The 12,186-nt window shown below is 36.9% G+C and overlaps 1 protein-coding gene across 3 annotated transcripts in view; it reads right to left on the bottom strand.

The window, feature by feature from the left end:
• Positions 1 to 12,186, bottom strand: part of ATG10 (autophagy related 10) — a 213,536-nt gene that overhangs the window by 88,760 nt on the left and 112,590 nt on the right. For all 3 annotated transcript variants that reach the window (XM_032475438.1, XM_032475417.1, XM_032475427.1), the window contains one exon: positions 1,288 to 1,426. In XM_032475438.1, coding sequence (XP_032331329.1) covers positions 1,288 to 1,426 — 139 coding nt within the window. The remainder of the gene's footprint in view (positions 1 to 1,287; positions 1,427 to 12,186) is intronic.

Here is a 12,186-nt window from a genome sequence, read left to right as displayed (position 1 = left end):
TTCTCTCCCCACCCCCGGTAAATAAATACATCTCCTACTTTTTAGTATAACACAGCTCACTAATACGAAACTTCTTTTAACCTCTGGGCTCCAAACCAAATAGAATTACAATAAAGTGAGTGTTTTTAAGGCCTGTCATAATCATATGGACAAACCTGCAGCAAGAGTTTGTGAATTAGTGAACTATCAGTGTCCTCAAGTCCCCATGTCCCATGTTGAAAATTTACCCCAAATTGTCAGTTCTTAGGAACTGCACCTCAGATTAAAATCTTCTCACTGGGGAGCCTATAAGAATTTGTTCTTGTGTTTTAAATACTAAGTGCTTGTTAAACCACCAACACTGCAAAATTAGAAGACTATTAAACAATATAAGGCAGCAAGTGATTAAATCTACCAAATACACATTCAAAGCAGCTTAAGCTACTTTTTAATTAAAAATAAAATATCACTGGCTAAATTCAGATGTCTTAGCTATCTGAAAAAGGTTACAAGGCTGTTCAAAATGCAAAATGCTGCTAAGTCCAGATAGAAAAGGAGAAGTAGGGTAGGGGTGGGCTGAGTTGGTATCTCATCTTGTCCCTGAGCCCACGGTGGAGGGGCCTCAAAATGCTGACCCAGTTTAGTCAGAGGACATAGGTGGGTGGGGTGAGTGGGGGGGGTCCAGGCTGCACAGCAGGGTGAGGACGCCATGTGGCTGCTGATTAAATAAGCTTTATTAGCCAAGGCCTCAGAGGAGACAGGGTGTTTCACCTTCTTGGCAAGGGGAATGAGTTGAGTAACAGCATCCCAAGAAGCTGAGGCACTGGAAATGTATAGATGGCCAGAGGAAATGTTAGTGCTATTTTAAAATATAGCTTCAATGGACAGATAAACAGTTCGTGAAATAATAATTAGTGTTTGGGAAAGAAGACATAGGGACTTTCGAATTAATGGGATGGCTTGCGATTGAAAGAAATTTTTACTGTAAAGTTAGAAGTAAATAAACATTGTAGCTTTAAGTTGTTCCTACTTGTTGAAAGTAAAGAAAAAGGGCCAGGGGGCTTAGTCAACGTTGGGCAGGAAGCCAAGAATCTGAAGCTGAGACTTAAGGCTGGGATGATATCATTCACTCTGAAGTCTTGATACTCTTTCTAAAGTATGAGAAAATTTACTGGTAAAACCTTACCTCACCCACAGTTCTCTTATTTTTAACTCTATTTTTTTCTCTCAAGAATAATTTTCCAAATCTGCTTTCTGCCTTATATGTAAATGTTATGAATTTACATTTAGCTTCCAACATGGTCTTACCTAAAAAGCTTGCCCTGAAGTAAAGCACAGGCACTTGGTAGCTACAGGAATACAAGACATGATACTCATATTTAATCACTTCGGTTGCCGTGGCAGTCTCGGTCAACTCAAAATCATCCAGAGGTGGCTCTAAAGCCTCCTGAAAAACAGCAAATACAAAAACAAAATATGTTTGTCAATAAAAAGAAGTACATTAACACGAAGAGAGAAAGATGAGGTTTTCTTCTTGCAAAATAACAGTTAAATAAACATAGGACTATGAGGTAAGGAAAAGGGAGTTTCCCACATTAATGTTTAACATTTGAGTCCTGGGTAAATAGTAAAACCAGAAAACATTAGCATTAAGTAATTCCAGATTGCTTTCGAGAGACAAAGCAGCTCTGGGTAAAAAAAAACAGGAAGGAAAAAAAAAGCAAAAAGATCTATTGCAAGAGCAACTGAAAAATCTTTACTGGACAATTTTAGCAACAAGATGATGGCTATACAAGCTACCTTCTTCCCTACCTGTGAAAGCTAAAAACATCCTAACAATTGAACAAGAGACTGTGAAATGTCCCTAAAGATTCTATTGTACTTGCCAAAAGATGATTCATTGTGTGCTGAACAATTCCCAGTTCCATTTTGAATAAGAAAGTTATTTTGCAAGAGGTTGAGTTTGTTAGGTACATTTCAAAACCTGAGATGAATCTGTTTTCTTTATTATTGTGCTATCTTTGGTATATTTCTACAATAAATCTTGATTTATAATAGAGTAGATGGCAAATATTAATGTCAACTTAAACAGGATTTTGTTAACAAAGATGGTTCTAGCCAGCTCACTTCTCACCTAATCATTCTCCACCAGTTGATTTTTTAATTATTATTATGTGTGGGGTTTCTTCAGAATGTATGTTAATGTTTGGAAGCAATTAATTGCACACGTTCAGTCAGAATCTGGTTCCATCCACATTCACTTATTTATTTGGGTTGAAGAGTTTCCTTTGATAGTAAATTAGTGGAGGGAAAGAAGCAGGTTGGTTTGGCTCCATCCTACCTCTCATTAAAACAGTAACTACAACAATGAACAATTGGGAAGAGCTGCAGGAAAGATTTCATACCTTATCAATATGAAATAAGGTTTCCTGTGGAGATAAGTAAAGCCACAGACCACTCTCCAGATCTGTTATCTGCTTTACTAATTCCCCACTCACAGTCAATTCATTGGAGGAGATATTACACTAGATAAATCACAACTGGAGATATTTACAAAGTAGGTTTTCACTAAACTCCAGTAAACACTATCAATTAAATACAGTGAATTAAATAACCAGAGAGAAATCACTGAAATAAATATTCCAGATACAGAAAATTAATACAGTAGCAAGGAAGAGGTTTTTCTCTTTGTATATTTAAATTTTCATTAGGCAAAGAAAAATATGTCTTCTTTTAAAGAAATTCTCTTAACCAAAATTCTTTCTTTTTAGTCAAAGATTAGGTTGTTTAGCATTTATAATTTCTTTTCTTTCTTAACATTATAAAATCATTGTGATTTAAAATATTGCAAACACTGCACAAGAACATTTTAAAAAAAAAGTGAAACTCCCCACATCCCAGCACTGTAGTAACCTCGGATTTGTAATTATTTTTAATAGGTCACTGTGTATTTTTTCAGGCTTTTTAATTTTTTGGTCTACAAACACATAAACACACACACACCCACCTACCCTCTCACACCGGCATTCCCAATTAAATCATGCTGTATACACATATGTTCCTTGATTTGATTTTTTTCACTCAGGGACATACTACCACATGCTGCCATGTCTGTGCTGTAGATTTTGTTTCTTCTTTTAATGGCTTCACTGTATACCAATGTATGACTATGCTGTAGTTTTGTAGGGTTTTTTTAAACATTTCCATCCTGCTGGATATTTTAGATTAACTATAATTTTCTGCTACTACAACTAATGCTGCAGTGAATATCTAAACACATACATCTTTATACACCTCGATTTTTCTATGGTGCAGATTTCAAAAGGTGACATTATTTTATGAGAGGGTATGTACATTTTAAATTTCAATAGATACTGACAATTTGTCCTCAGAAAGAGGCTATATCAATTTATATTCCCAGCAAAAATGTGTAAGAATGCCCTTTCCCATATCCCATAAATACTGAATATTACTTGTTTTTAATTTTTGTCTATTTGATGAATTTTTAAATGTCAGTTTTTTGTTTTAATTTCTAGTTTCTTGATTACTAGTGAAAGCAAGTATCTACTCATATATTCATTGGTAATTTGTAGTCTTCTGCGATTTGCCTGTTCTTATTCTTTGCCTGTTTTTCTGATACTTAATTTCCACTTTCTTATTGAATTATATAAACTTTTTATATTAGAAATAATAACTTATTACTGGAAATACATACATATAAATACCTGCAGCACAGAAAAACAGAAGTATGCAAGGATGTGTGTGACATGTGTGTATGAAATATTTTCACTCAGTTTTAACTTTGTTTCTTGTACATTTTATTATAAAGATTTTTTTTTACTTTAACGTAGTCAAATCTTTTAATGTAGTCAAAGCAGATACATTTTCTATCTGCAGCTTCTGAGTTACCTGTCTTCATTAGAAGGGCTCCTGCTAGGTTCCACTTCATGCTTGAAAGTTAGAAAAGTGTTCAACTCTTTTATTCTACACACACATACTCTCTCTTTCTCTCTCATACACGTGCTTTTAAAATTGACATTTAGATCATTAATCCATACTAATTTTGTTTTTGTGTATAGCGTGAGGTAAGAATTTTTCCCAGATGATTTCTAATAGTCCATCTTTTCCCACTGATTATAATGCCACTTTTACCATAAATTAGCTTTCTGTGTATTTATCCTCTACTCTTCTTTATTGAGCTATTTCTTTTCTTAGACCATCACTGTCCAGTTTGTAAGTAAACACTGAATTGGGTCATTAATTTCTGCATAAAGCTGCAGAAACAGATTGCCTATGACTCAGTCCTGCTAGGGAGGATAAAATTCCTGGAAAGACTGTCCTTCACTCAAACTCAAACTAAGCACTTAGGTATGTTGGGGCTAATACCAGGAACTTGAAACGGGTGATTAATTAGACATAGATCCAGATTCTCTGGAACAGTTAGGAGGTCCAAGGAATAAGAGAGAGGGGACAGAAAAAGCTTCTTAAAGAGCCTATGAGAAGTTTTACTCCAGTCATGGTTCTCACTGGCAGCTGAGTACATTTGTGGGGTTTGAAGGCTAGAGTACCTGTCCTCTAATAGGGAGTGCTGCTATGTCACTCAGGCCCTTGCTCTGGGCAGCTATTTATGGGCAAAGACATTATTGCATCCTTAACTCATACTAACTAAATTGAATTCTTGGCCTGTGTCTGCTAGGATCTTTCTGTCATCCATGGTCACCTATATGATGCCCATGCAAATATCATCCCTTGAAGTTATGCAGTTTGGAAATCTCTAAACTTCTACATATTTTCTGCTTCCCTTTCTCAAAGTGCCAGATGGTTTTAGAACTTCAAGACCAAGGTTCTTGTTTTATTCATCTTTGTATTTCCAGAAACTCTAACACTGAGCTGAGAACCATGGTAAGCAGCATTTTCTATGTCAGTAGCAGATCTGTTTCCTCTCATTTAAGTATATTATAACAAACTTCATAGGTGATTAACCAGCAAGCCTACCCTGACCTAAAGTCTTAAGAGAAGTGAATGGAGGAGTAAAAATGCAAAAGATCACCACAGATGATATACAAATGGCAAACAGGCAAATGAAAAAGATGTTCAATATCATTAGCCATCAGGGAAATGCAAATTAAAAGTAAAATGAGATAGCACAACACATATATCAGAATGGCTAAAATAACAAACAGTGACACCTTCAAATGTTGGTGAAGATGCAGAGCAACTAGATCATTCGTACACTGCTGCTTGGAATATAAAATGGTGCAGCCTCTCTGGAAAACCATATGGCAGTTTCTTATAAAACTAAACATGTAATTACCATACAATCCACCAATTACACTCTTGGGCATTTATCCCAGAGAAATGAAAAACCTGTACACAAATGTTCATAGCAGTTTTATTCAGATTAGCCAAAAATTTGAGACAGTTCATATGTCCCTTAGCAGGTCATGGTTAAACAAACTGTTACACCATCCCACATTGCTCCGCGATGAAACGAGCAAAATGTTGATATACTCAACCACCTGAGTGAATCTCTCAGGAATTATGCAAGTGATAAAAGCCAATCCAAAAAAATTACAGACTGTATGATTCTATTTAGAGAACAGTTTTGAAATGACAAAATTTTAGAAATCAAGAACAGAGAGCAGACTAGTATTAAGGGGGTGGGTGGAGGGAGTTGGGTATGGTTACAAAAGGGCAACATGAGTCCTTGTGACGGTGGAACTGCTCTATATCTTGACCATGGTGGTAGATAACATGAACCTATACATGCGATAAAGTTGTATACAGCCAAGTATACACACACACACACACACACAGATCAGTACAATTAAAAGGGGGAAATATGAATAAGATCACTGAATTGTATTGATGCCAATATCCTGGTTGTGATATTACACTATAATTATGCAAGATGTTACCAGTGTGGGAAACTGGATTAAAAGTACATGGGATCTTTCTGATTATTTCTTATTACTGCCTGTGAATCTGTAATTATCTTAGAAATGTCTATTAAAAATGAAAAGGAAAAAATAGCAGAGCAATTTGAGATTTATTAAAAATAAAATATCTAAGACCTCAGGGGGTAACAGTACAGATGGTAGAGGGATTATGTTGATGAAGAGAGTCTAATGCCTGGAACTTGCTTTACAGTAACACAGGAGAGGGGTCAGTGGTTGGAGGTGAGGAAGGGGCACGGATGGCCACAGAGTGATGATTGTTGGGTTGACTGATGGATCCACAGGTGTTCTTTATATCATTCTATCAACTTTTTGGAATATTTTAATTGTCAAAAATGTTTAAGGTAACAAGTTTCTGATACCATGTAATAGTATACAGAATCACAGAACTCTAACTATGAAAGGCACTTGAATCATTCCATCTGGCCCAACACTCACCTTACTGATCAAAACAAGAAGGCCCAGAAAGGTTGGTGGTTTACCCAATGTCACCCAAATAGGAGCAGAGGCAGGCCTATGACTCATACCTACTGACACTGAAACCACTGCTCTTCGTACTACTGAATGCCACTTCTTAACTATTATATACTTGATTTGGACTGATGTTCTAGACACCATAGGACTACTATTAACATTTTGAATAAGTGTGTTAATGTTTTATTATTTTTCTTTTATTATGTCTTTTTTAAAGGTTTGGGGCATATTTAACTTGATATTAAGAGTTAACAGAAAAAGGAGCCACATGTACATTTATTTTCCTTAAAATGTTGCTATTTCATTAAATGAGAAGATACCTGTGTTTAGAAAATTACATTCATTCAAGGAGCTAAAAGATTAAGTGGTTCACATTAATTATAGAAACCTTGATTTTATTGAATTCAATTAACAATAAGTTGACAGTGATCTCTCATTTAGAAAATCTGATATGAATTAAGCTTTACAACTAAATCTCATTAAATAGTGATCATGCTGAAGACACTTCATAGATATTTTATTGAAAGCAAACCCAAATAGCATATTGGGCTTAGGAAATGAGATCCATATCTCTATTGAGCCTACAGGAAAAGGTAATTGAAGGAGGAAAAACTTTTCTTCTATCACTAAAAATCTCTATTACTATTGCTGAGCAAACATAAGTAACAAGCTTTCTTCATAATGTCCCTTGAGGAAAAGACCTATTTGTTTATCTTCCACCAGTCAGGTCCTTAATTCAAACCTAACAGTTATGGGACAGTATCATAGCCAAGAAGCCAGAGTGAAAAGATAGGTTGTGTAACAAACTTCACCTGATTTTCCTGAGCCAACATCCTTTTAATATTTTCATAAGTGATAAAGACTGATGAAGCCTTTGGACAAACCATTGAAAAATCAATTCCTTAGGAAAGAATTTTAATTATTAAAACATTTTAAATGAATTATAAAAATAACCTATGTAGGCCCCTACATAAGCAGTGCTCATTATTTACAGTGGGGTGGGTTTTTGTTTTTGTTTTTGTTTTTTTTTTACTATTTTTACTCCAAGAATGGACTCTTTGTTTTATGATCTCTATGGCTTTTGAGTACGTGATTTTCACAAAAAACTTTGCAAGTGATGGCATTCTTTTAGCAACTGTAAATGTTGTATCCAGCACATAAGAGAGGGTTCAACACAAGGCAGGCATGTGTCTGACAGCATCCAGAGCGACACTGAAACAACAAAGGGTGCTACCAAGATGATCCCAAGAATACATCTCAGGCTCCCCCTTTCCTGTAACATCACTACTCCTGATTTTCAAAAAAAAAGGAAAAAAAGAGGTGCCATTCTTTGCTCTGTCAGCTCCATCAGAGGGGAGTGAATTAGCATCAGCACTGCCAACATGGGTTCCCTCTGAGAGAAAGAATCTCTCTCCTGTGTGGGATTAAATCCTTTGCAGCCTGGCATGCTCAAGGGCAAGCAGGAAGAAGGGGACGCAGAAACCCGCCAAAGCACATCTGGCAGTTTTCTGGATGTTTATAGCTGGTTCCAATGTGCTTTGTAGGCCCTGTTTCCTTCAGGACCGTGCAGGAGACAGCAAGACAACTTGAGCCCAGGGCCGGGCAGCAGCAAACAGGCTGAGTGCAAGGCAGGCTGCAGAAGAGAGTCTCTTAGATTCCCTGCCAGAGGACACAGGTTCCTTGGCAAGAGAGAATAGTAATAATGCTTAGTGGCATCTAACATATGCCAATAATGATTAGGCCTTACATCAGAATAATATATAAAATCATTATTTTCTTAGAAAAAAATGAGAAAGGCTCAGAAGGGCTATAGAAATCACAACTAATTAAAGGAAGAGGGAGAGACTTTTACCTAGTATGCTGAGCTTCAGAATCAGTCAAATGTGTTTCTATTCAGAGTTACCCTTAGAATGTTACATGAAAAGACCAGCGTCAGTTACAACAGTTTACAGTTTTTCTAAGCACATTTGTGTACACTATGCCATTTGCTCCTCTGCTCTAGGAGGAAGGCCCAAGGTTACACAGTAAGTAAGAAACTGAGCCAGAACACAAACCTAAACCCCTCAGGCTGCAAACTCAGGGCTCTTTCACTCTGCAAAAACCATCAGATTGGAGAGGGGTGGGTAGAGGCGTAGGGGATATTGAACATTTGTATTGTTGCACTCCACTCCCAAACTTTTGCTTTTGAACTCAGCAGTTCTGAGATGGATTTAAGAATCTATGTTGTTTACAACTTTCCCAGTGATGCTAATACAGGGGTCAGCAGACTACTCCAGGACGCCTTGCCTCACATATATGTGTAGGGTCTCTGTGGGGATTCTTTACTTTTCTGGTCTGTGGGATTATAGTATCAGGAAAGCCCAATCATTAACACTCAAAATTATACCATAAAGAAGTTTGACTTCACTGGCTGCTTATCTGTGTCTTCAAGAGTATCACTGTCTCATCTGGCCTCCTCTCCGTGGGAGCCAAATGCACCTCCATTAACCTAAGACATCAGCTCAACACCACCACTCCCAGGGACAGAGGCTCTTCTGTTGACCCTTTCCTTTATCTCTTCCTATCCAAAAATAGCCCCCATTTTCTCCTTTTCCTTTTAATTGATCGATTAATTCCCATGAAAATTTCAATGTTTACTGATAGTTCAGTATGTTATTCCTTTATCAATTATTCCATTCAGCAGTGGATTTGTAACTGATAATCCTAATCAAAAGGAATCCTTAACAGTGGAATTTGGGGTGCCAAAAAGGAGTAAATTTTGCACCACATGTAACCACCTTTCCATGTTTTAACTCCAAAGCCCCAAAATTCTTCCTTATGCTACAGGGTAAATCAGTTCCACTAGGTTTATCCTTGTAGAAAATTAAGAAACAAGTCACATTTTATATAATACACTCTCAAAAATATGAACCAATTTATCATCCCCAGATTTCTCTTTCCCATATTAAACAATTCTAGTTCTTCTAATTTTTCTGATATCCCTAGTTCCAGAGGTCTGCAAACATTTTCTTACAGGGATGGATAGTAAATATTTTAGGCTTTGTGGGCCATAAGATCTCTGCCACTGTAACATGAAAGCAGCTAACATGGTAACTGGTAACATGTAAACAAACAGACATGGCTATACTCCAGTGAAATTTTATTTACAAAAGCAAGCTATGGCCCATAGGCCTTAGTGTGCCCATTCCTGTGAGTGTGACTTAACGCCTTCCTTAATTTCATTTTATTGTACTTTTATAAGTAGTAAGCAGAACCTTATTAAAGGACCTGTGTCTCCATTTGATGAACTTTCCCCCTTTTCTATTTTTTTTCTATCTTAGTATGTTACATTAGATTTCCTGAGGGGATGATAAATTCTAAGCCTTCAAAGAATGATGATAATTGAATCCAACTGGCTGAAGTCTGGCTGAAGTCATTTTCTAAGGTAAGAGATAGCACTACCCTAATTTAAACAAGTGAGATTTTTATATGTCTTGATGAATAAACTGCAAATTCCTTCAGTATATGAATAAACTTTCTATACTCAGATCAGAAATGAGCAAATTTCATTGCCAAAGAGTGAAAATGATATGGTCTTGATAAAATAGACCAAAAGGCAAGCATTGCAGTAACATCAGAGGAGGCTGTCTTACTGTGTGTACAAGAAACATCAAGTCTAGGAATCAGCAGAGGACTGTTCTAGAGGACCTTTGAGGGAGCCATGAGCTCCTTCCCCTTCCTCAAAACTCTCTCTGAATTATGCAGGTGTAAACAGGGATTTATTTGTTTGCTGGCTCTTTTATCAGGAGAACCCCTTAATTTGTTCCACAAGTCCCTGCCACGTGCCAGGCACCATGCACATGCTAGGACAAAGATGTAGAGCTGCTTTTATATAATGCCATTTCAAGTAGCAATGAGAGCACAATGAAAGTCCTCATCTTTCTACAAGTACACTCAAACCCCAGATAAAGATACCTAGATATTAGAGAAACACAGTATAGTCAAATATGGAAGAGAGCATGGAACTTTGAGTTAGACCTGGGTTCAATTCCTGGCACTCACTGGATAGACAGACCACTTAATCCCTCTGAGCCTCAGTTTCCTTATTTGTTGAAAGAAGGCACTTTCCCCTTGTTTAAAGTGTATTAAACAAGATAAAATGCAAAACTATCTGACACATAGTAGGAATACTGATTAGTGTATTCATTCATCAAATGTTATAGGATATCTTCCATGTTTCAGATCAAGGGTTGGCACATTTTCTTAAAGGGCCAGGTAGTAAATAGCTTAAGCTTTGTGAACCATATGTCTCCATCAAAACCACTCATCTTTGCCACTGTAGCATGAAAGCAGCTTAGACAATATGTAAACTTAACGTGTGTGGCTTTGTTCCAATAAAATGTTATTTACGGACACTAAAATTTAAATTTCATATAATTTTAGTGTGTCATGAAACTTTATTTCTATTCTTTTGATTCTTTTTCAACCATATAAAAATGCAAAAACTGTTCTTAGCTAGTGAGTTGTACTAAAATAGGAAGCTGGACACAGTTTGCCAACCCTTGTTCTAGACTCTCCTAGGATCTGGGGACAGGGAGGAGAACAACAGTAGACATTGTGCCCTAAAGGGAGGAGACATGATAAACAAATAATCACACAAATCATTAAGATTATCATCACAATAAGTGCTACTAGAGAAAATGCAGAGTTCTGGAGTATATATAATTTTTACTGCACCTATAAATTTCGTACATGAAGTTTTAACCTTTTTTGTTTCAGCTCCTTCAATTATAAACCAGTTTTATGTAGGACTGGCCCTTTTAATATCCTAATCGTCATTCCCCAAGGTTTATTATTAGTTCAATGACCATATCATCTACCCAGATAGACTTTTAGGAACAATTTTTTTGTCCAAGTTCAGCAGATTATCACCTAGACTGTGTCACCCGTCACCTCTAATCACTCAAGCTTCTTCCTAACAAATTCTTCCAGCCTTTAAAAAGTTTCCTTGCACACTTCCTTCTGTAAAGTACTCATTGAAAAAGTTACCACCTAAAGGGTCACACATGTAAATTGCATGCAAATGAGCACAGACTTGCCTGACTATCCCTGGGCTCCTGGCTCCATAGCGGTGCGGCTGAATAGCCAGCCCTGTCACAGTCCCAGATGATTAGACACTTGGACACCACGTGGCCCAGATCCTGCCTGCCCAGTAGTCCTGCCTTTCTCTCCAGCGCAGGGACACAGCCTTAATTCAAAGTCAACTCTGAAGAGCCAGAGGTGACTTCCTTTCTCTTCAAAAGGAATCCTGTTCTAATCTGCATAGAGACAAAGAGCCCTGGGTTCCAAATGTGTAAATCAACACAGTAAATAAAGAGTTATTGAAAAATATAGTTTTTTTTTGTTTTGTTAATGGTTCAGACACCCTTTTTGCCAGTAATATTTTGATGAGAGCAACCTGGTTGAATATACTACAGGTTTGTTCTGGGAGGGGGATGAGGGGTGTTTTAAATCTTAATTATGATATGGCATTTCAAAGGTGTGACTTCAGTTCTTTTCTTTTTGATAGGTTATGTTAATGGTTGCAATAGCTGAAAAAGAGACACAGATCCCCATGGAAGACGGATATCACTAGCCGTGCTTAGTAAATCATGACACTCACATTTCACTCTCCTTCTTCAGTTGTAAGAGGTTTGTCTTCATTTTTCTTGATACTTTTCAGTGAGTTGCTAATCAACTTAGAGAGATTGATATGATCATGAGGTACAACAGACACACAGGCTAAGGGTCATCATTA

This window comes from Camelus ferus, chromosome 3 (genome assembly GCF_009834535.1).
Source record: "Camelus ferus isolate YT-003-E chromosome 3, BCGSAC_Cfer_1.0, whole genome shotgun sequence".
Taxonomy (NCBI): Eukaryota; Metazoa; Chordata; class Mammalia; order Artiodactyla; family Camelidae; genus Camelus; species Camelus ferus.
The sequence above is the reverse complement of the archived record's forward strand: the minus strand, read 5'-3'. Positions and strand labels throughout refer to the sequence as shown.